The sequence below is a fragment of the Tenebrio molitor genome, chromosome 2 (assembly GCF_963966145.1).
Source record: "Tenebrio molitor chromosome 2, icTenMoli1.1, whole genome shotgun sequence".
NCBI lineage: Eukaryota > Metazoa > Arthropoda > Insecta > Coleoptera > Tenebrionidae > Tenebrio > Tenebrio molitor.
The window spans coordinates 14,643,857-14,667,828 of NC_091047.1; the positions used below are offsets into that span (position 1 = coordinate 14,643,857).

General features: G+C 33.3%; 1 protein-coding gene across 2 annotated transcripts; it reads right to left on the reverse strand.

Annotated features, from left to right (window-relative positions):
- Positions 1-13: 13 nt before the first annotated feature.
- tor (tyrosine protein kinase receptor torso) lies at positions 14-20,973 on the reverse strand. Of its 2 annotated transcripts, XM_069037073.1 has the most exons (13): positions 20,688-20,973; positions 14,933-15,005; positions 13,844-13,992; positions 11,537-11,765; positions 8,946-9,013; positions 8,565-8,730; positions 6,726-6,913; positions 4,954-5,244; positions 4,690-4,894; positions 4,431-4,632; positions 3,414-3,570; positions 2,924-3,276; positions 14-858 (listed from the first exon to the last, which is right to left on the reverse strand). In XM_069037073.1, the coding sequence occupies exons 1-13, from the start codon at positions 20,808-20,810 to the stop codon at positions 630-632; spliced, it is 2,433 nt and encodes an 810-aa protein (XP_068893174.1). In that variant the 5' UTR covers positions 20,811-20,973; the 3' UTR covers positions 14-629. The 2 variants fall into 2 exon arrangements, with proteins under 2 accessions (XP_068893174.1, XP_068893175.1); XM_069037074.1 differs by lacking the exons at positions 13,844-13,992; positions 14,933-15,005; positions 20,688-20,973 and adding an exon at positions 12,645-12,728.
- Between the last annotated feature and the right edge of the window lie 2,999 nt (positions 20,974-23,972).

Consider the following 23,972-nt stretch of genomic DNA (forward strand, 5'->3'; position numbering starts at 1 on the left):
TAAAAGAAAGCCACAGTATTATGGAAAGTTTATTACGCAGAAATTGCAATCGTCCAAGTTGTTACTTACATTTGTCATAAAAATAACTATTTTTACTTGGAACGAGCACAATAGTGCCATAATACATAGTATCAAAGGAAATACATATAAAAACTATTGTAAGATTCACAGCTATTTAAATCAGTCTGTTTCGCTACACTAAAGGTTAACATTAATAGACTACGTAATATTATTTAAAACTTTGATCACAAATTAATTGAACTTTAGAGGCAGGTACATGACATATAAGGTTAAGAAATAGGTACCAACAATTCAACAGCTTAAATTTTTCGATTGATCAAATATTTTTGACACTTAACATTAAGATTGCTTAATATTAAAACAATACGTATTTAAAAATATATACCTACAAAGTAGGTACATCTCAGTACATTAACGGCCTTAATACTTTTCGTACTTAAGTGTAATATTAATGTAAATTCAATTTGCTAGGTATGATTTCTCTTTCAACATTTTAAAAACATTCTAACAACACTGGTGGAAACATGACATACATAAACATCAATGCTTGCTTAACATGAAGTCTTCAAGACATAAATTTCCGTTTAAAAAAGTACAGTTATAATCAGTCATTTCACGGTGCTAACAGGTTTGATGTACCTTTCATAAGAATAAGGAGTTGAGTTCAATTTGCTGGGCGTTTGCTTTTTAACATCATTGATAGGCTGATGTTCTAGATTTTCCAACTGTAAGTATTGAGATACGTTTTCCAATAAACCTTCCAATGATTTGCATATTTCAGTAAACGTCGGTCTATTCTTTGGTGATGCTTTCCAACAATTCTGCATAATTGCGTACCTTGAAATAAAGAAACGTTATTTCCTTAATTAATCAAGGAACAAACATAAATAATTTTTGTGATCTAATATGAAACTGCATATGGCAGTTTATCGTTTATAACTTTATAACTATCAAAAGATCTTTTCGTGTTTCACAGTTGTTAAATTATGAACAAAAACATTACAATGATTCTAAAACGTGGAAACGCTGCAAGCATTCGGGGCACAGTTCCAGGTTCCACATTATTATCGGAAATTTTTGTATTGTAATAGTTATTTAAGATATAAGTGTAAAAAGTTATCCTTTATTGCACGAACGGGTTTAAAATACGACCGAGGTACGAGGGAGTATTTTAAAAGATGTGAGTGCAACAAAGGAACTTTTTACACGTATGTCTTACAACATTGTATCTACGATTGTGAGATCATCACACCGGTTTCAACATAAATTTGTATAAAATAATTATCATTGGTTCAATATTTCATGAATAACCAAAGTCGTTTAGCAACCTACTTCTAAACAATGTTTCCAACAAATTCGATTGTTGTATTCTGACAGTTCTGTGCCATAAAAGTGAGAAATCGTGCTCTAAAACTTTTAGAGAACGATTCCGTCAGTATCTCTAAACTTCAACTTTGACAACGATTTTTAGTACAAAAAGTGCCTACTTTTTACGCGATCGTAGATAAAAATTAATAAATATTTAGAGCTCTCCGTTGCTATGAGAAACCTTTGGTGTTTAGAAAAAATTTCGATTTTACCACTTATATTTTCAGCAACGGGAATAGTACCGCAATCTCTTTTTAAAAATTTAAAAATTATGGATTTAGGTAAAACATTGGTAGTTGAAATTCAAAAAGGTATATTATTATACTCATGACACATGGTAAGGAAGTTCCTTAACATTGACACAGAACATAATAAAACACAACAAAGTCAAAATGTGGAGGCGAGACGCCGGTAATTAAAGTAACGCTTAAGGTATAAGATTATATGGCCCTTTAAAAGTATTTGACCAGAGATAAACGTTCCTTTGGTTGCAATTGCAGTAGGCGGTCAGCCCAACCATAAATCATGCTTCAAGCAATTCTCTGTTGTAAATTCCAGAGCCGGCCTCAAAACAAATGCGTACCGACGAAATTATATTTATTTATTAAATGTACAATACTGTTACAAATCATCTTTACTGTTTTCAAGACACAAAGTACTAAAGGGAATTTCGTTACAATAACAAAATTTACAATAAACATCAAAAATATCTTCTATTACAAATTTTTAATTCCTGCCCTGAACTAAGGAAAAGGGATGCAGCTGCACGAGTCGAGACAACCGTCTTAACACCAATATTGGTTTCCATTATTGGGATAATTTTAGTGCTGCCATATAATCTTATACCTTAAGCGTTACTTTATGTTAAATAGCACTGCACTATTACTTGATAGTAATATCCGTAATAGTGTATGTACTCCGGCAAAATTGCCGTGCCGCCGGGTGGTGGAGGGTTCAGATTCATTTTACAATGATTCTTACAATGTTTTTGTGAGAAATGAATTCACACAGTAAAATCAGCTCCATCTGGGGCGCTGCAAAAAGAAACCCTTGGAAAAAGTCAAGAACAAAGTTCCGAAATTAGGTTCATTAAAAAGCATCACAGGAAAATGATGAAACAGTTGATTTCAGCTCGACTGCATCTAACAATTCAACTACAAATTGCATTACAAAGTGTTCTGCAATTTTGCAGGTAACTTTATTTGTAAGTCCTTTAGAGAGGGCGGGTTGTCGCCCTGGCGCCGAGACACCTGCAATACCTGGTCAGGTAAAAATATTCATTCTCTGTACAATTGTGAAGCGGCACAGACATGTCCAGTAAAATTAAATTATAGTTTTTTCTCTATTGCCTTGCTAATTGTACGGAAAGCAACCCCCAAATCCAAATTCAACGTTAAGAAAAAGCAGTGCAGTTTTTTCATCTAACACAAAGTGTCAAAGATTTTTAGTTTTCAAAATATGGTGTAAAGGTATAGATAGGTAGGACAATAGTTCCTACGAGAAGAACTATAATTATCTATTGCTAAATACTTACAAATCAGAACTGCAGCTAGGTGGGCATTTCAAACGATTTCCATTTTTAAGGAAAGTTAGCAAATCAGAAGAATGTACACCCACGTAAGGAGTACTTCCCAACGTGGCTATTTCCCATAGTAGTATTCCAAACGACCACACATCACTCTGAGTGGTGTATCTTTGATGAGTTAGTGACTCCAACGCCATCCACCTGATGGGCAATTTTCCACCCCCACTTTTGCAATAGACGTTATCTTGATAAACATCTCGACTTAGACCAAAATCTGACACTTTTACTGTGTGATTTTCGCAAACCAAAACATTGCGGGCAGCTAAATCTCGATGAACCACTCTGGTTTTGGCTAGGTGTTCCTAAAAAAGAAAACATTTGACATTTGTGTGTACATACCTACGTATTTTAAAGAACACTTAGGAAAAGAAACACTCAGTGTTAAAATCATCAAACTGCAGATGCAATCGTTAAAATGTATTGAAGGTCAAAAACTTACCATGCCTAATGCAACTTGGCGGGCAATCGATAAAAGATGACTGGGTTGAATTATGAATTCATCTCCAAAATTCATATTATGGATATCATATGTTTTGTTTGCAAAATAATTTGTATTAGAATCTAACCCACAATGGTCATTAATAATTTCTTGTTGCCTAAAAATTTTTTAATTTTAACAATCGGGATTTATTTTGAAGGCTCTGGCAGTGTAATCACTACCATCCACCCCCGCACGAGTTATATATCTGTTTTCTTTGACCACAAACCTTTAGAGAAAAAAGTTAAGTTAAAAAGTAGTTAAGATATAACCATTTTTTCCATAGGGAAAATGAGAATTTGATCCTATAAACTTTCGCATTTCTTTTTGAATTAAAAATATTTACTTATCGCGGAATCAGGCGATTCAAAATCAAAGAAATTCCTTTTTGAGAGGATTTCCCTTGCCATTCAACGTGGAAACGCTACAAGCATTCCGGGCACTTTTCCAGATTCCGCATTATTATCGGAAATTTTTGCATTGTAAATTTAAAAATTAACATTTTTCAAATAATTTTTACAAACAACAAACAAAATGGGATTTTCATGTGGTTTGAAATGTTGGCTTTTTGGCCATTCTCACCCCGGACCAAAACCGTATGATTTAAAAATTAAAAAAAAAAAAATCAGATTGGGATCTATGCAGCACTGCTCATTGAGGTTTGCCATAATTATTTGTAAATACTTTTTTTAATGAGTTCAAAGAATTTGCCGTTTCAAAATTATATTAGGTTGGTATAGTTTTCCCATTTATAATTTGGTTTTGTGGCAGTGCAATTGTAATTATTAGGGGCTGGGGTTGTGGTTTTGGAAATAGTGAACATATTGTAACCTGGTCAGAGAACAGACCTTCCTTTACAGTCCTAGGATTTATGGCGGTAGTTGCCTATTGTCGGGGTATTTAACTCCCTGACAACAGGGCTGGTAGTAAAACCAAATTAGAAATGGGAACACTATACATAAATAATCCAGTTCTTACATATTGTTAAATTTATCCCACGCGCTCCTTAAATATGTTTGTAGGTCACCTCTGGAACAGTATTCAACTACGAGTAGAGGACCTTCTGCTCGTCCTTCCGTCATGCAACCAATTAAAGAAACGATATATGGATGTTGTCTAACTGATTTCATTATATTAATTTCATGAGTAAATTGTCGTATTTCTTCTGATGTGGGTGACTCTGAAAATAAAATTTGATACGAACTGATGGCCTATATTTTGGAAGCAGGGTCAAAACCTTTTAACATTTTTACTGCAACTTGCATTTTGTTCCCATCTTTCATTTCCAGATAGGCTCTCCGTACGATTCCGAAAGCCCCTTCTCCAATTACACTTTGAAAATACAGTTTTTTTTTATCAAGTTCCCACTGATCGCAAATATCTTTTTTTATTAAATCAATCTCTAAATTGTCCACTGACTCCGGTATTTTTTCTTCCAATTCCTGTAGGCAGTGTTATTCTATTATTCCTATAATAGTTTCTATTATTTTATGCGATTTACCGTAAAGTATTTATAACGCTGTTCTTTTCGTTTTTGTTTGGCACGATAACGATTAATGGCAACAACTGTAACCACGAAACCTACTAAAATTGCGGCAAAAAGGCCCACAATAGTTAGACTCAACGCCAAAACGCTCCATTGCTGATTTGAAGGAATTGTAACGGTGTTGGGGGTTGCATGGTAGCGGTTCGTTACGACTTGTTTGCTACATCCCTTTACGGAGCAAGCTTTCAAGGAAATATAGTACATAATACTGAGTTCTATTCTTTCAAAAACGGCTTTCGTTTGATTCTGGAATGTAAAACATTTTTATATCACTTGCTAACACCGTGAACTTACAACGAATTAAAAAATAAAGCCACATGAGATGCAGTCACTGTTAGTCGACAAGTAAATTCAATTAATTGGAAGGTATTCCCGCGGGAATTACCAAATCCTCTAACGAGCGCCACTTCTGGCGGCGGATAGGGGAAGGCCCATCAGATACCCGGGGTGGACCAAAACTAGCACGGTGGCCGCTGATTCAGAAAGAACTGATACCAACAGCGTCTGACCCACAGTGGGTGGCTGTGGAAACATGTAAAAAAAGCCCCATGGATACGGAGGGGGTAATTTTGTTACTGCACCAGATTCTAGACATAGACTGAAGGGACCACTCACCACTCTCTCACCACTCATGTGGTGAAATTGGAACATTCAAGGAATTTCAACAAAAAGAAAAGAAGTTGCACGAGAACTAAAAGAGACAAAACAGACATGGGAATTTTAAGCAAAACAAATAGGAAGGAACAAGGAAACGAATACTTCAGGGAGTATATAATGTTTTACACCGGGGTCAAGAAGCATAAAAGAACAATATACGGAGCAGAGACGTGGACTGGACCAAACGCGACAGAGAAAGACTAGATGTAGTAGAAATAGACTACTCAAGACAAGAACGCAGGGTACCCAGAATAGAACATATAAGAAATACAGAAATTAGAAGGCGAATGGATCGCTTTGAGAGAGCTTCAAAGAAAATGGAAAAACAAGGACTAACTGATACGGAGGAAGAAGAACATTCGAAAGGAGATCACAAGCAAGAAGAAAAAGAGAACGACCAGAACAAATGTGGATACAACAGGTGCAAAAAGATATGAGTAGGTGAGATAAATATAAGGGAACAGGAGAAGGACTAGCGCGATAGAAAAAAAATTGGGTTTAGAATGCGAAAAATAATATTTGCAATAAAAAAAATGTATTCGTATTTTGTAGCTTTGAGGTATACAATGCTGATGCAATAGTGTTTGCCACTAAGAAATATTATTTACAAAAAATCCAAATCTCCGCTACAAACCATGAAAGTTATGTAGGTACGAGTGATGAATTAATCATTAATGGATTTTTAATCCCTTTGTTTCCGACTGATTTTCTAGCACGGAGAATAATCTCGGATTTAATGCAAAAATTAAGTTTTTTTATTGTGCAACTCGGAAGCGGCTTTTGGATTATTTTCATGCCTGTCAACATGTCAACACAAAAAAATATCTACCCCCTTAACTTATTGCCACATGTGATACCATGGGTCAGGTCAGGTCAGGTCAGGTCAGAAGTTCTTGAGTAGATTTATTTACTCTTCCTGACATCGAAGTTGTTAAATGACAAATGAAAATGCGTTACCTATCCATAACAAAACTACATTCTAGAATTACGTTAAATATCATTAAAATTCTTCGATATATGTATTTCGATTGATAAGAGACTATTTAACTAAATATTAAATATTTACTCACCCCTGTAACATTGAAACTTTTTTCGTTCACATTTTCATTTTGAGAATTTATATTTATTAATTGAACTGCATAGTAATCAGGCTGTAAATTCGGTTTGGTCCAGGTGAGTTCGATATTGTAAAGTATCTGTTCACCAGAAGCATCAACAACACTTTCATTGATAACAACATTTTGTGGCGCTTCAGGACCTGAAAGTTTGAATAGCTAATTTATCTTTGTTATTTATTGGAGTCTCATTTTTACGTTAAGTACCAAATTTCAGAACTGGTAATGTACAGTTGCGGCCACTGAACAGTTTACATCATTATTTTTCTATTGTAATTTTGTTAAAAAATCATTGGCGTAGTGTTATCAAAGAACCGAAGGTTGCAAAAGGTTTTTACAATAATAAACAAGGGGCCTACACCAAATATTAATTTGCAAAAAGTTATCCTTGTACAGTCGATGGACAAATAAAACTAGGACAAAAATGACAATCACATAAGTCAAAATTTACAAATTTTATTAACTTTGCTATGACATATTACATAGACACTGACAAATATATTGACAATTCAGTGGTCTGATTTACATTGATTCAATTTTAAGTGTCCCAGTTTTATTTGTCCACCGACCGTTAAATTGTAAGTATTCAGTTTGTTAAATTTTGGATTTTTATTTATTATGTATAATAAAACAATTGTTTAATTTACAAAGCAGTTTTAATTACTTACACGCTGATACGCCACTGTTAATAAACGTCATTATGACACAAAAAGTCCATTTACACTGCGTAAAAATTAAAACAAACGCCTGCTATGTAAATGTAGATGTAAACTGTTCTGTGGCTGCAATTGTAATATAGTCCAATTTTTACCCTTTTGAGGTGATTTCCTTCCTCGCTTTCTCGCTTTATTGAAACGACAGAAACAGAAAAAAAAAACAAAAAAAAAGGCACGTTTATTTATTGATGGTTACTTTGAGGTTATTTTATGCTCCTGTCAATTTGACAATTTTTAATTTTTTTCAGTTATTACATTGATTACAAACATAAGCTTTCGAAGCAATTGTCAACAAATTTGACACATTTATAGTTATTTATGATCAATTCAAAATTGTTTCTGATCCTAGCTCAAACATACGTAAAGTTACTAGATAATGACGTCATCGCAAAAGGGTAAAAATTGGACTATAGTAGATTACATACCGAGGTGGAAAGTGTTTCATTCCTGCCGAGAGCTAAGATAGTTCACCAAGGCGTAGCCGAGGTGAACTAATGCTCGAGACAGGAATGAAACACATTCCCACCGAGGTTTGTATACTATTTTATTCGGAATCATTAAATTTTTAGCAAATAAACAATTAATTTAATGCTGTTTCATTTCTACTGTTTTTCGACTTTCAGTAAGTACGCCACTGGAAAAACCTTATAAGTTATAATAGGGCGGAAAGTGGCCTATTACTGACCAAGAGAGGAAAGTAAAGATAAAAAAGAATGGTTAACTTTCCGCCCTCGTAAAAGGTTAGGAATGTGCATATTACAATACGATTCCGAATAAAGTTACTTTACAGCCCGCAAGATCTAAAATTGAAGTTTCGTTCATGGTAACTAAGATGTAAACCAACTTTTCTAACAGAGTTGTGCGTAAAAACAATTTTTCCTTAATTTTAGAAAATATTAGTCTGGTAATAAAACAGTAGGTACTTACGTTTTAGTCAAATATTGTTTTTTCTATTTTACAGCCAATTTAATAAAATTAAATATTTGTTACCTACTTAAAATTACATTTTTGGTATAAATTGATGAAAAAAACTGTTGCTTGTTTATTTTGTAAAGTAATATAATAGAAAAAAACTTACGACATTTATCCAGGCTTTGGTAGGTTTCTAAACACGACGGTATAGATAAGTAAAACGTTTCTTTTGAACTTTCGTTAGTTGAATCAGCACTACTTGCAAAGATATTTACAGTATAATTCGCTCCAAAGACTAGATCCCTCAAAATTGCTTGATGCGAACTCGAAGACTATAAGTAAAACGTTTAAAAAATTTAATATCAAATTAATATTTTAAAAACATAAGAATAATCATTACGTTTTTTAAGTTTGTTGATTATAATGGTACAATTACACTAAAGGAGCATTAAATGAAAATGACTAGTCATTAGTCTGAAATACATTTGTGGCAATCACGCCATTTACTGCCAAATAAACAAACGTTGAAAAGAATTAGATAACTTACTACGTCAATTTTTTCTTCATTCAGAGATTCTTCTCCAAACCACACAACGTCATAATGACATGAATATTCTGAAAACAAATTTTTTACGAATAAAAAAAAACGATGTACAGATTGACAAAAAAGTCCATAGACTTTGTTTGTTGCTTTATAAGATACGACTGGCAAAGTTCTCTATAATCTGTTTCAAAATCAAAAATCCACCACCTGTTGAATTATGTTGGCAGAAAAAAAGAAATCCCTAGAATAAGTTACATTTTTTTGGATTGGCCCAACCTCCCGCCAAAATTTGACTGACAACTGTTGAGTAAACGTAATACAAAATAATTATTATTCTCGTGTCAAAAATGGATTACTCCCTAGGATTTAGGGATATTCGTTACTAAGTTGCCATAAATTTGGTTAGGTTGGAGGCTATGTGGTTTCTGGTGACAAACAAAAGATATCCCAAAAATGTAAGACAGCAAATTAATTGTAACAGTTGCAAATGACTAATTTTTCGCTAAGTGATAGATGATTTTTCGCTTCACAATCAATTTTGGTTACTGGCGGCATATTTATTTGGATTTAATCTCTCAATTCAAAGTAACCAACCTTAGGCATTCAAAATAACTTTTGAAAATTCTAGTTACACACAACATGAAAAACGTTATTTCCCTAAAAGTTCGAATTCTAGGGAGTAATCCATTTTTGACACGAGAGTATGTACAAAAGGTAGTAGCTACCATATCATACCTTTTGAGTGAAATAATAAAATGAGAATAAAAAAACATGATGAAAACAACTGTCAACAGTTTTCTTTCATAACCCCACTTTTTTCTGACATTTGCAGACACACTAAAAAACAAAAGTTGGCGACGTTGTCGGTTGTATTTTCGAGGTAGAATGCAGTGTTGGTGGATTTTTGATTTTGAAACAGATTATATACAGTGGCGGCCATTAATTTGGAAACACCAAGATTTTTCTATTGTAAATTGTTTCTCACTTTGACAATGTTATTTTGACATATCAATTTCGGCTGCGACAGTCTGTTGAATGCGCTCAACGGTGACATGACTTCATGACATAACGCTTACACTATCAAATATTAGAAATATCCAGTACACTAGATTAGGCCGGTGTTTCCAGCCACCGTTTGATCGGTTCATCCCATATTTCCACCAACCACACCTTTACCTTGCTCAGGTTAGCTAAAGTTAAAAATAAGTGCTTTATTTTTTTATCTTCCCAAATTATCCCATAAGTGCTCAATGGCATTCAGGTCCAGACTTCTCGATAGCCAGTTCATTACCTGACCAAAAGGAACTACATATTGTACTAGAATATCAGTATATGTATAATGTAGGTAAAGGAATCATTATTTAGAACATGCAAGTCTGTATAAGTCGTCAAAGAAATGCCTCCCATACCATCACCAATCCACTACTAAATGGACACAATTGTCTAATGTTGGAGTAACGATAAGGTTAATTTCTTTGTCTAAACAGTCTCACACGTCGATCATTGTTGTCCAAACAAAATCTGGACTTGTCTGTAAACAAGATACGGCTCCAACCATCATCATTCCAATTTAGGTACATGCTCTCTAGCAAACTTGAGTCTTAAGCACTTCGGTTGTCATTAACAAATTAGATTGTAAATTTCTGAGGAGTGAAGCGAACACAGCCACACCCAAGGAAATGAATAGTTTACCAGTGTTGCTAAGTAGTTGGTTAATGATATTTATAATTGTTCAATTTTTTATGCCTCACAGGTGTTATGTTCATCTTGATTTTTGCCGCTCTGTAGCATATTGTGGTACCAAAAAGAAAAACAGAGGTTTTTAATAAAGAATGTTGTAAGATGAAAATTAATTAGAATATAGAACACCGAAGCAAAACATCTAATGGTAAGACGTGGAACTCCCAACTCAGATTTAATAATTTGACATTTGACTGTTGACATCTGGTTTGACGGCTTCAACGGCTCGACCTAGTTCGATACAATAAAATTGTAGACCCGTACAATTCCACAAGACACTTGATATACGTTCTTTTATAGATAGTGTGTACAAAGATCATTCAAATTTAAATCTCCAGATTTGAAAACTCGGAATCCACACTCCCTCAACCTTCATTCTCCAATCAATATATTGTTAGATAAAACAATAAAATATCTTGAAGAAATCACATACTTATTTCGCAATTATTGTGTATAGGTACAACATCTTATAAAAACCAGGTTGAACAATAACTGAACTATTAAAATTACCAAAGAAATTAAAAGACGAAATTTGCTTTATTAAAACTTGGTGATCATTTTTTCTCCAGTGCGAATCGAATATCGAACAACTTACAGTTGAGTTGAGTACCTCATCAAGTTCTAGGACTGTGCAAAACTCTATTCCTAAACATAACGCTAATATTAAACTATTAAACTATTTGTTAAAAATTAATATTTCGTTAAATAAGAGTAACAACACGGAATCCATGGGGCATAGGCATTCAATGTGACCGGAAAAGTATTTACAATATAGTACAACGTCTATTTTCATGAAACTGTATGTGCAAATTAGAAAAATATTGATCTACAAATCAAATTTATTCTATACAAACCTTTGTTTGGATTCCATTCTATTATGGCGTCGTACACGTTGTCCTTTAGAGTTAGGTTGTAATGAAAGATATGTGGTACCGGTGATGGAATAAAATATTTCTTTGGTGTTCTTATTTGCATTAAATCACTGTGCAAGATTTGCTTCTTCGAATATGAAACAGCCCAAAGACGAATATGGTAAACGGTGTCTTCTGTTAAATTATTTGCTGTGTAATATTTACATGTCGTCTAAAAGATAAATAAAAATCCAGGAAATAGGTAAAGCATGAATAAACAAATGACATATTTCCTGAAATGCTACAATATTTTAATGCCTGTTTTTTTAATTAATTAGTATAATCTGTTTCAAAATCAAAAATCCACCACCTGTTGAATTATGTTGGCAGAAAAAAAGAAATCCCTAGAAAAAGTTTAATTTCTTTGGGTTGGCTCAAGCTCTCGCCAAAATTTGACATTGAACTGTTGAGTTTATTTACGAAACACAAAATAATTATTATGTACAAAAAGGTTTTAGCTACCATATCATACTTTTTGAGTGAAATAATAAAATGAGAATAAAAAACACGATGAAGTACGACCAAAACGACTGTCCAACAGTTTTCTTTCATAACCTCACTTTTTTTCTGACACTTGCAGACACCCTAAAAACAAAAGTTGGCGACGTTGTCGGTTGTATTTTCGAGGTAGAATGCACTGTTGGTGGATTTTTGATTTTGAAACAGATTATAGTTTCATTTTTAATTGCCAAAGTGTAAATAGGTATGATGAGAGTTTCCAATATCAAATCAACGTTTCCACACTTGCGCATTTGTACGAATTTGTTCATCCCTGGGAGTCCGTAAATAATTAAATTGTGAAAACCAATTACGTTGTTTAAATATATGTTTAGACATTTCAGGAATTATAATATATTGGGATATAAGGTTAGAAAGTGCATTATAACAGAATCGAGGAAGAGTTTTTCAACTTCCGAGATTCTGTTATGGCACTTAATAACCGTATGGTTTTTCGCACAATCGCCTATACGACAAGAATTGACTATGAAGTAATTTTTTTGACAGTAGTATTTTGAAGACATTGATGTCATTAATGTCATTAATGACTTACCGCAGTAGGTATCGGTGTCGTTATTTACTTGCAGCATTAGGGGTGTAAGTTCAACTTTCAGATTGTGTCAACAACAATGGTAACTAGCTATAACAACACGATTGTACGAAAAATTAATTTATGGTATACTGGGTCGTAAACATCTGTTTATTTACCTATATTTTTGCAATCTTGAATTAAAATAGTGTCATTATAGTTGTCATTTTGAATTTCGAAACAGCCTTCTTTTTTTCACCGTACACAAAAAAAACAGTATCGAAAAGTCTTTTCAACATCGTTATCGTATGTCGAAAAGTTAAGTAAGTATTTTCGACATCGTATGTCGAAAAGTTGGTTCCTATAGATGCAAAAAACATGAGAGCATATAATTAAATTTGTCAACAAATGTATTTCAAATCATTGTGGGTTTTTGTGCTATTCTAATTCAAAATTGCAAAAAATAGCGTATAGTATATGTACGTAGTAAAATGAGTGTTTTTTTCACACATCGTATTGTTCAACTCGACAAACTTACGACTGGTGAAAAAAACACATTCATTTTACTTTTTATATTATGATATACTATTATCTTTGTCTCATAACAGGCTAGCTAAAATTTTTTACCGGTCGTTGCCATGCTAACGTCATACTAACGTTGCCATACTAACATTTATTAGATGTTTTCAATGTCTGCACTACCCTACAAATGCAAGAAATTTTATAAAATATTTACGACCCAATATACCGTAAAACGTTGTACAATGCTCGGCAGTTACCGACTTTACATGCTCGTAGTCAATGTTAGCAGATCATTTTTGCGGTGGTGTTACTCATGTCAACGGCGCTTTCGAATTCGGCTCGTGCTAACGCACTCGTCAAATTCATATCCCAGCGCGCAGCGCCATTGCCATTCGTAACACCACCACAAAAGTAATCGGCATAACATTGACTACTCGTCGTATTACAACTGATAATTATCATCATTTCTTCGCTCCTTCCGTTTTCACGCAATGACGTCGTCGGCATTTTTTTTAATGAAAACTTTGAAGAATTGGATAGAGTATTAATTTTTTTCTTGTGTTTTATTTTATTTTATTTAACAATTATTAATACATTTTAATCACACTCTTTTCCAAGATTGGACTACAAATTTTCTTGATCGCACGATACAACAAAAATTTCTGCTACATTACGTTAAACTGTTATTATTATTTACTTACCACATTACTATATGTCGTTTCTTCATCATTTAAAATTTCCACAAAATATCCAAAATCATTGTTGGTTTCCAAAACAAAATTGATCACATCATTTTCTTTACATGTTAACCCAGGTGTAGTTATGAGCATTTCATTTTGCACTTCAAAGTCTAGAAGCAAAATATTTATAAGGCTAGGGCCACACTACAGACTTTTCATCGGCCGACAGTTTAGTTGGTTGCTTAATAAGTATGAGGACTTATGTGAGTGCGCACACTAAAGCGATTGTAGTCGGCCGACAGATTGATCGAAAACAGTTTAGTTTACCTGGTGGGCGCGGAAGCTACCCAATAGGACTAAATTATCGGCCGATTATTTAGTCTGTAGTGTGGCCCTAGCCTAAATGTTACACACAGTTTTCATTTTCCAAAGTGTTCACAAACATTAAAAATACAAAAGACATCGCACATGCATCTACAGCAGTTTTATTTGACTATGAAGGCTCAAATTTCCTTAACCTTCACCACTGATATTAGGTACATCAAATTACGCAAGACCAACACAACTGACCAATTCAACGTTTCTTAGGAGACAATTTCAAAATAAGATTTTTCTAACAATTGGACAAAGCATTTTTTTGTTCATATTTTTTCATGGCCCTATAAATAGGGACCTATTGCAGGTTCAAATGTTTTGTCGACGATTGTCTTTTACATACTTACTGTTGCATTGTAAATTTATATGAAAGAATTATTGTTCTTTAAAATACATTCTTATGGAATGTGTTTTCCAAATAATCGGCTATTAAATATGTTATTAATTTATTCATAATGAGGAGCACTGCTAGCAAAAAAGTTTGACTAGACCGTACGCATTATACTAGCGCATAAAAATACAAAATACCGCTTTGTTGATTAGTTGATTTAGTGAATATTACACTTTTATAACTCGAGCCTTCAGAGTCACATAAAAACACTATAATGTACCTTTGTAATTCCGACTTTTATATTTTATTCGTTTCTCAATTTTGAAATTATATTTTTTTGTTACTTCAACTCGTTTTATTGAAAAGTACATCAATGTGTCAAATTTTTCTTGAAGTCTACTTACCTGTCAAATTAAAGCTTATTTTGGTCCAGTCGCAAAAATTCGCCTCGCATGAAAATAGCCTTTTCTCTTTTTGCTGAAAAAAAAACAAAAATCCGTTAATTTATTTTAAATTTTGTTGTTAATTTATTACACAGTTTTTAATATAACTGACTGCGTCTCGGTCTTCGAGCTCTGAGTTTAGCACAAAAAGACTCACTTTTACTCTTAATTTACTAGATATTATTTCAAGGTGGTTAAAATGATTCCTTTACCTCTAAGAATGTTATACATCTAGAAAAATACTTTCAAACTATATAAATAAATAATCATTACCAAATACCTAATAAGACACATGCATGACAAAAAAAATTGAAACAAAATTATTCAGTGTTTATTCTCTAGGTGTGGATTTACAAGTCAATTGTCTGTTGTCTGTATAATAATTAATTTATTTTGATTATAAAGTGTAAACAATGCAAATACACTTACAGTTACCGAACGTTAAACATCAACAAGCTGCAGCTTAAACGCTCTTAAACTTGCGATACTCGAGTGAGTATGTTTCAGCTTTTAAACTTAGGTACACTTAGGGCCGGTTTCACCAACGTGTGTTAAATTTAACTATAGATTAAAATATACGAAAACATTGTTATAACAATAGGTAACTAAAGTAACGAAGCATTTTAACCTACAGTTAACTTTAACTGGCGTTGGTGAAATTGGTCCATACAGGTGGAAATTAAGTAACGCATAAATTCAGCAATTCCGTTGATATTATTTTTTTGGAAAAAATCTCCAAGGGGTATAACGATTTTAACTTCAGTAAATATTTTCAGCCTATTTTCAGTTTCTTATGTCATTTGGTTTTCATGTTATGACGTCATATACTTTTTTTTAAATAACAATCCATATTTTTTATTATTAACAATTTAATTCATATACTAAAAATCCCATAAGCCGCGGTGTTTTTGTCATTATGACAGCGAAAAAAGTTTGCCCTAACCCTAACTTTTCCAGCGACAAAACGGAACCTAACCTTTGAAAGCGTCTGATTCTAGTAGGTCTGCATCATCGTACTTTTCCGTATTCATTAAATTGTCTTACCGAATTACACTCAAGCTTTTTTTTGGATCGAAGTAAACTTGACATTTATAATTCGAGTTTTGTTGCCTGGCAATTAGTGTAGGTACATTTTATAAAATATGATATACAAGGGTGTATTTTTAAAATGTGCCGAAATTTTACCTACGAGGTTGTGGGACAACGTAGAAGACTAAAAGCAATTAAAAAAAATTGTACCTCAAAAATTAAATGTCATTTTATTTTTTGACAGAATTTTTTAAATATTTTTTCCGAGTTCTACATGAAGCCAGTAGCTCGTGGTTAAAATTATGCTGTTTCATTTTGGGACACCTGTATATGCAATAACACCTTAACCAAATAATAGAGGAAGAATCGTTGCAATAGTTATTTATCTAATCTAATGTAACGTCACCGTTTTCAAAGGAGAATAGTTTAGAACACGAGCGCAACGAGTGTTTTTATGTCAGCGAATTTGGGATTTATCATGTTTCAATTATTCTAAAAAACAATTGGCATCTTTGTAACTTTGATGAATTTAAAATTGTATTTCTCATGTGTGGGCCACATGAGTGGCATACAAAATTTTATCCAACAACTGGGACAATTGCAAATAAATGTAAATGTAACTCAACAGTGAGTTATAATTATAATTCACACGTGAGTTATGAGTATGACTTTTATAACACATGCGTGATTTATAGACCACTTTACTGGTCAGAAATGAGAACAGTTATGACTCTATAAACGGCGGGTGTTGGATAAAAATTGTAATTGTATTTTTCAGTTTCCTGAAACAACAGAAAACAATTTTTAAGTTAGTAGTTATTTCGAACGTAGGTAAGTATGGGTGCATTTGATGAAAAAAAGGATTAGACTAGTAATCATAAGGAATACTTTTATGTATTTCTAAAGTCAACACAGTTTATGTACTATTAATATAATGTAGTTTAATAAATAACAATAACACAATAAAAACATTTAAAATAAAAACTTTCCCGTTTTTTGTTAACTTCTGAAGAGAAGTGATGAAGATCACTATATTGTTGATTGGTACAGCCTTCGACCTTTTTTTGATCTGCTGTAAAGAGTACTTATGCCGGTTTGCACCGTCGTACTAAGCAATGCTTAAGTATTGGAATCACATTGTGATCGAATACTTAAGCATTGCTTAGTACGACTGTGCAAACTAGCATAAGAGAAGAAATTCATAACACAAAGTGGAATTTGTTTTTGTTTTGATTTTGTTTACATACATATGTATATTTACGAAAAACACTTTTTAAGTTATCAATTTTGTTTTTCATTTGAACATGTAGTCTTTTAAAAATTAAATAATAAGCATTAACCAACACTCTAAATATGTAGATAAATCAAATTCAATGTCCCGTTCTAATTTAATTCGAAGACCCTATTACAAAATGGCGTCATGGTCATTGAAACTAGCGGACGAATTTCAAAGGTGCCGACGGTAGTTATGGAAATTGTAAAGTATTTAATTTAAACCACACCACTGTTTTGTGGAATCTTCCTAGAAAAATATTCATTTAGTAACATCACGTACTTATTGTTAGGCAGTGATTTTTTTCAATTTAACTCAAGCTTCTGCATACTTTCCACATGTCTTTCATAAAAAATCAGCATTTTTTTTTTTTCGTTCAAACTGGAAAACTGTTCTTCTCGTTAGATTTCACTAAAAATCCCAATTAAGTTACGTTAATGCAACATTTGTTGCCTCTACTTCGAAAACACCCTGTATATACGAGTTTTATAAGACACCATTTTGTCGCACGCGTTTTTTAGAGCGCGACGAGTGTTATAAAGCAAACAAGTGCGACAAAATGGCTTATAAAACGAGTATACTGTATAATACAATATTTTTTCTATTTTGCCCCTTATATTTAAAAAAAACTTCAAAACATAATGCTAGGAAAAATATATTTGGCAAATATAAGGGTTGGTAACGCTGGTAAATAGACGAACAATTGTAAGTTTTGAAGCGTCGTGAAGAGCAGCAACTCACTATGAGTCACTGCCAACATTAAAAATTTAAGTAAATGTTTCTGAAACGCGTATCGAAAAGACCTCCTTTTCGAAACCCGTTTGAGTGTTATACTGACTGTGTTATAGGTGCAAAATAGAAAAAGATGATTTGCAACTAGCAACTTATAGGACAATTGCTTTAAATGGAAACAGGACGAAAAAATTTAACATTAACGAAGACGTCAAATTTTTTTTAGGTAAAAATATATCTATTAACCATATAGGAAAAGAAAATGAAATCAAATGATTGGGTTCTGGGTTTAAACCCATACGATCTGGGAAGCTTCAGATGAAGTACTATAAGTAAGAAGTGCTCCGCATCGATGTCAAACACATCCGAAGCCATGAGTACTAATAGATTGATTAATTACAGTTTTTTTCAATTACGGCACAATGGCATGCACAAAATTACATAATCATCAAAATAACTAATAGAAAACTAGGGGTGAAATGCTAGAAAAGAAATGTGTTTTCCGAACGCTGAGACGACAGTGACTTAAAAATTCTAATCAGACCTTAGTTGATTCTAAGCTCCGATGATTAAATCCAGAACTAAAAAAGATAGCACCTTATTTTGTTTAATTAAATAAGATATGTAATTGAAAATCGCATTCATTCATTCAAGTTCGGAAATTTTCCAAATAAATCAGTTGTAATACTATCCAATGAGAAAGCTACGTTTATTGTTATTACCATGAATACATAAAATATTTCCGGAAATATTTTTGACAACTAGGTGGAAAGAAAAATATTTCTATTTAGTATAACAAAAATTGCAAAATTTTCATAAGTAATACAACGAGAGGGTACGAAATTGCCGGAAATACGAGTGGTCTGAGGAGAAAATTTCCGGCAATTTCGTACCCACGAGTTTGTATTCGGCATGACAATAATTCACCCAGCGAAAATTGAAAAATTGTATGAAAGAAATACTTGAATAGTAGTTTATAATTTAAAAAAGGTTGTTATAGCAATTCGTCAATAAATAGTGAAAAGTTCCGCGGCAATTTTTTTAAAACAAGCGTGATTGGCCCATACTGAGCAATTTCGTAAATCTGATTGGTCGAGAGAATGCGAGTTGAATTGTCATTCAAATTATTATATTTTTATACCGTGTGAGCAACAAGTACTGATTGAGTTGGCAATAAATTCTGGTGATTTTTGGTAACTTTTATGTCATGTTCCAACGAAAAAACCATTTTATTAATAAAAGATTACAAAAACCAAGACGTTTAAATTTGAAATGTATACCAGCTGTCAATAAAACAAACCGAAATAGGTACAATTCACAGTCTTGAAAATTTTATGTAAAATTTTTTATTGCCAACTGTAACAGTTATTGTTGCTCACCCTGTAAATAAAACTAATAGAATGTATGCATCGGGATATTACAAGTGAAAGTACTTTTCCAATAATCAGATATTATAGATTTATTTGGAAAATTTCCGAACATTTCAAATTTTTTTTTTTAATATGATCTTCGGAGCTACTCGGAGCTCCACTTTTACGTACAGTGGAAGCTCTACAACGGAAGTCGATCGGAAACCAAAAAATTTCCGTTGTTAATGGAAAAATATTTCGGCAATCTGAGTTTTAATTTTAAACTTAAGAATCTTCTCTTCATTTCAAACTTTATCCTTACCATTCTAACTAAATATTCTAAGAAAACCCAAAAATCAAACACAGGTATAAGTCTATCTGTTATCAGGTATTTAAAACGGGTTTTTCCTAACCCCTGGTCTGAAAATTTATTACATACTGTAAAATTATCTTAATCCCTGTCGGTTGACAAGGTCTGCCTTGTCCGTTATTAGAAGTAAAATTACAAAGAACAACGTCGCCAATGGTATAGAATTTGTTGTTAGCATCTGCTATAGATGTCCGTAAATGATGTTTCTCTCGTTGCTCAAACACGTGTTGACATATATGGATTGATGCAATTTAGGTTGGACCACAAAATTTGTATTGGAAAAGTTCGGCAACTTTCCGGACAAACTCCTATAGTAGAATTAAGGCCATGCATATTATATTTTAAAAATATTTTGCAGTAAAGTATTATGAACAGACAAAATATGTAACTGCATTCTCTCGTTATACACAAGCTTAATGTTCACTTTAGGGTACAGTTTTCCTTCGGGCATGTAAGAATCATTTGTTTTAAATTGGCAAATTTAAAATAACGAAGACATCACCTAATAGTGCATTATTATCCACGTGCAATTCGAGTATTGATGTACTTATATTTCAAATATTTCATATTCGGAAAAATAAAGTTACTTATGTATTTTTTTCCATATGTATATGTATGTTGAACCACATTTTTTAAATTTTAGACATAATGAACAAAGTAAAAGGAAAATGCAAATTTATTAATTGTTGCTTAAAATAAATTCGTTCCGTAGTTTCGCGCTGGACTCAAAACAAGATATTCATGTTAAAATAATATGTTGTTTGAATACAGTAACCTTCACATTATATTATGAATAAAATAAGTGAATATAAGAATATAATAATTATAATATATGTATAATTTGACATCTCCATACCATACCGTCCAGTGCGAAAAGAATTTTTAAAAAGTTAAAAAGTTTGGGAAACATTGTTTTAATATAAAAAGGCGGACACTTTATGATAACATTTTTTACAAGCTTACCTTGTGAAAACTTTGGCAAACAGCGTTCGATAACTTTTCCTCGGGCAACTCATTAAAGTCGACATTTTTGGAATTCCGTCCATGCACACATATTATAAAAATAGATAACGCAACAAGTTTCATTTTATCGTATATAAAATTTTACCAAAAAAATTAACACCACCGGTAAATACAAGTACAACATGAGGAAGAAGAACTGATGACAGGACAGGTAAACAGCGCGCACCACTTGAACTTTTCAAATTATGATACCGACAACGTGACACGCCGAATTCAGGTAAATAATTTAAGTGGGGATGCAAGGTGCGCTTTTACGATAGAGAAACTACGCATGACCAAATGGAAACAAGCGAATAAAATATTGAAAAAGCTACCCATCTGCAGATGCACATTATTAATTGGCTAATTGGCACTCCTGCAACTGTCTCTTTTACTGGAAATTGATATAAACACCAACATTTGCAAAACTGTGATATACGTGAACTGTGAAATACATACATCAGAATGTTAAAACCCCAAGATCTTCAGACCATCACGTGCATTTAGTTTTGCGCTGTACCTCCGCATGAGGGCAGAAATGCAATGTAAACTTTAACTGCAAATGTTGAGTACGCCACTGATATCAGGTTAAGAAGAATAGTAAGACTAAAAAGTAATCGAGTGCAACGTAAAAAACGTGCTAAAAAGGTTCTTGGTTTTCATTCATAGTATTCTTAGGTACATGTTTTTGAGGCTTCGTGTATTTAAAGTCTTTTTGGGTTATTTCATTCATAGTAAGATTTTATTTTTTTAAAGCGTTTTTGCGGATGTTCATGTTTCGATTTATTAAAGCTTCCAGAAGTGTCTCGTTCGGGATAAAATTAAGTGACATTAGACTTTATAAATTTAAAATGTTTAACCCCATTAGGTGTTTGTTAATGTTAATAGTGTTTCCTTTGCTTCTTATATGCACAATCTTAAACAAAGTCTCATGATCTACAAGTTCTTTCGTAATTCCGTCAGTTATTGGAGTGATCTTTTACGATCTTATACGATTCTCACTGAAACCAGCATTGTCACATTTACCAATGTATTTACACCACAGATTGTATGAACGTGCGCTGACTTGGACAAAAATGTCCCCGAAGAACAACCTCGTATGCGAAGCCGTAGACTGCGAGGAGGAAGGGTCTTCTAGACAAAAACGCCAGAACATGGTGTTGAACAGATGATCCCATCTGCGAGACCAAACCAAATAATACCGAGTGACTATAAATGATTGAAGGAAAATAGTGGATTGGCAACACTGATGCAGTTGGTAGTGCAAGTCTTCTCGTGCATCATCTGTCAATCATTCCTATTTAGATTAGGTTAAGTCACGAAGTACATTGTCGATTGAGATTTTTTTGACGTTTGTTTCAATTTTAAAAATTGCGTGTGTCATGCCAACGATGTTGCCAACTAAAAATTTCAAATGTGTTACCAACATAACAAAATAATTTTCAATCATTTATAGTCACTCGGTACGATGCACAAAATACATTTGTTTTCCAGATGACCACCCGGACCCGGCGCGATAAGTAAAGGGCAGGTAAGTATTATCACTGGTGGCTAATATTATGTAATTAAACCAGGTTATCTGAACGAATGAGCCACCCAGCCACTGTCGTCAGAAATCGCAAACCATCCTATCGATGTCTGTAATCACTCCTGAACGACATTATACAGCATCAACACTTTCCAACGCTCGCAGTCCCCTGTATGTTAATCTACAGTAATTGTGGGCGGAACAAGATTAAATTCGGTCTCAATAATGTATGGCCTGTATGCAATTCACCTGTTTTCGATCAGGGTATATGGGTCACCGACCTGAACACCCTTAGCCAGACAGGCTTATGCCTTATTATGATGCCCTTGATGTTGATGTTTAGCAATTAATTAAGTTTAACGTATTAGGTCTTCGGTGTTGTGTATTTTCTTTTTGGTAATTTGGAATTTTAATATACGAGGGCAAGTAAGCCTTGGATATAGAAAACATTTGAAGGGTTTTAAGGTCACATTCAGATCTATGTAAAAAGAAGTACCGTAAGAGCAAAAAAAAATGCCAGTCCATAATGCGCTTATGCACTGTAAGTTGCAGGGGGAAAAATGCAATAATACCTATAATTGTTTATTAAATAACCCATTTTAGGATTCCACAAGTGCATGACGAATTTCTTAATCAAAGACACGGCACTTTCTTTTTCATAGCTATCCCTGATGGCATTTTTTTGTTATGAGATTACTATCGGGTGTTCATTAGGGCGCACTCGAATTCCCGTCTGACTTATTACTTGTCATAAAGTAATGCAAGAATTCCCGTCAGGTAATTATCAACTGATATAATCCATAACTCGAGTTCCCGTCAATCCCTTACTTACCTACCCCGTCTAGCCGTTGCCCGGTACCATTGCTGTTTACCATTACGTGGACCAAAAAAATGTTTAAAATTTTAAAAAGTTACAAATACCCTGTGATCAACAATTATATATGTACTTAGATAAGGGGCGGCTGTAACTTTGACAGTGTCAGATTTTTCGTATCTTTGCTAAGTCAGCTAATAAATGTCAAACAACTGTCACTATTAACCAAATATTTTAACGCAAAAATGGTTTTTACTTCAGAACATAGAAGATTCATCATTGAATCTTACTTTCGTAACAGTGCTTTCAATAACCAAGATTTTTTTTCTGACGGGAATTCGAGTCTAGAATTTGGGGTGCATTTTTGCCTTGACGGGAATTCGTGTGCAGGATTAAAGGGCCTATGTCCAAGCCCAGGTATAAAATATTATGCTGACGGGAACTCGTGTGCACCGGTTCATTAAAATTTCCGGTCAAAGTGGCGAAGAGTCGATTGTGAACGCACCAGTCGCGTAAAAACGTAAGATTTAAACAGCTGATCCGTGATCCGTAATCCGTAGTGCGTTCACAATCACAATCGACTCTGCAACGCCAGCTTTGACAGTAAATTGAAATGAACACCCGATATGAAATTTCATTTCAGTACTGTAACGATCGGAATAGGTTCGCTAAAATAAGAATTTTAATTTTAAATGATTTCAAGGAAACGTAACCTTAAATTCTTTGGCGGTGAAATTTTTGCTAGTTGTAAATTTTACGTTTCTCAATGTCTTTGTCGGCACGATAATCCGTAAAAGTGGTAATGTAGTATACTCAAATGAAATTTGCCGACCGCCTTTGAAACGGTAGGCGTCAGTTGGATAAACACAGGTATATTATAAGGGTAAGAAATGGCCATGGGGAA

Excerpts from the sequence above, each read along its gene's own strand:
- tor (XM_069037073.1), bottom strand. The coding sequence starts at position 20,810 with ATGAAACTTGTTGCGTTATCTATTTTTATAATATGTGTGCATGGACGG. Across the intron at positions 9,014-11,536 it reads AGAATGGAATCCAAACAAAG|AATATTCATGTCATTATGAC; the intron begins GTTTGTATAGAA and ends ATTTGTTTTCAG. Across the intron at positions 4,895-4,953 it reads AGCGTTATAAATACTTTACG|GAATTGGAAGAAAAAATACC; the intron begins GTAAATCGCATA and ends CACTGCCTACAG.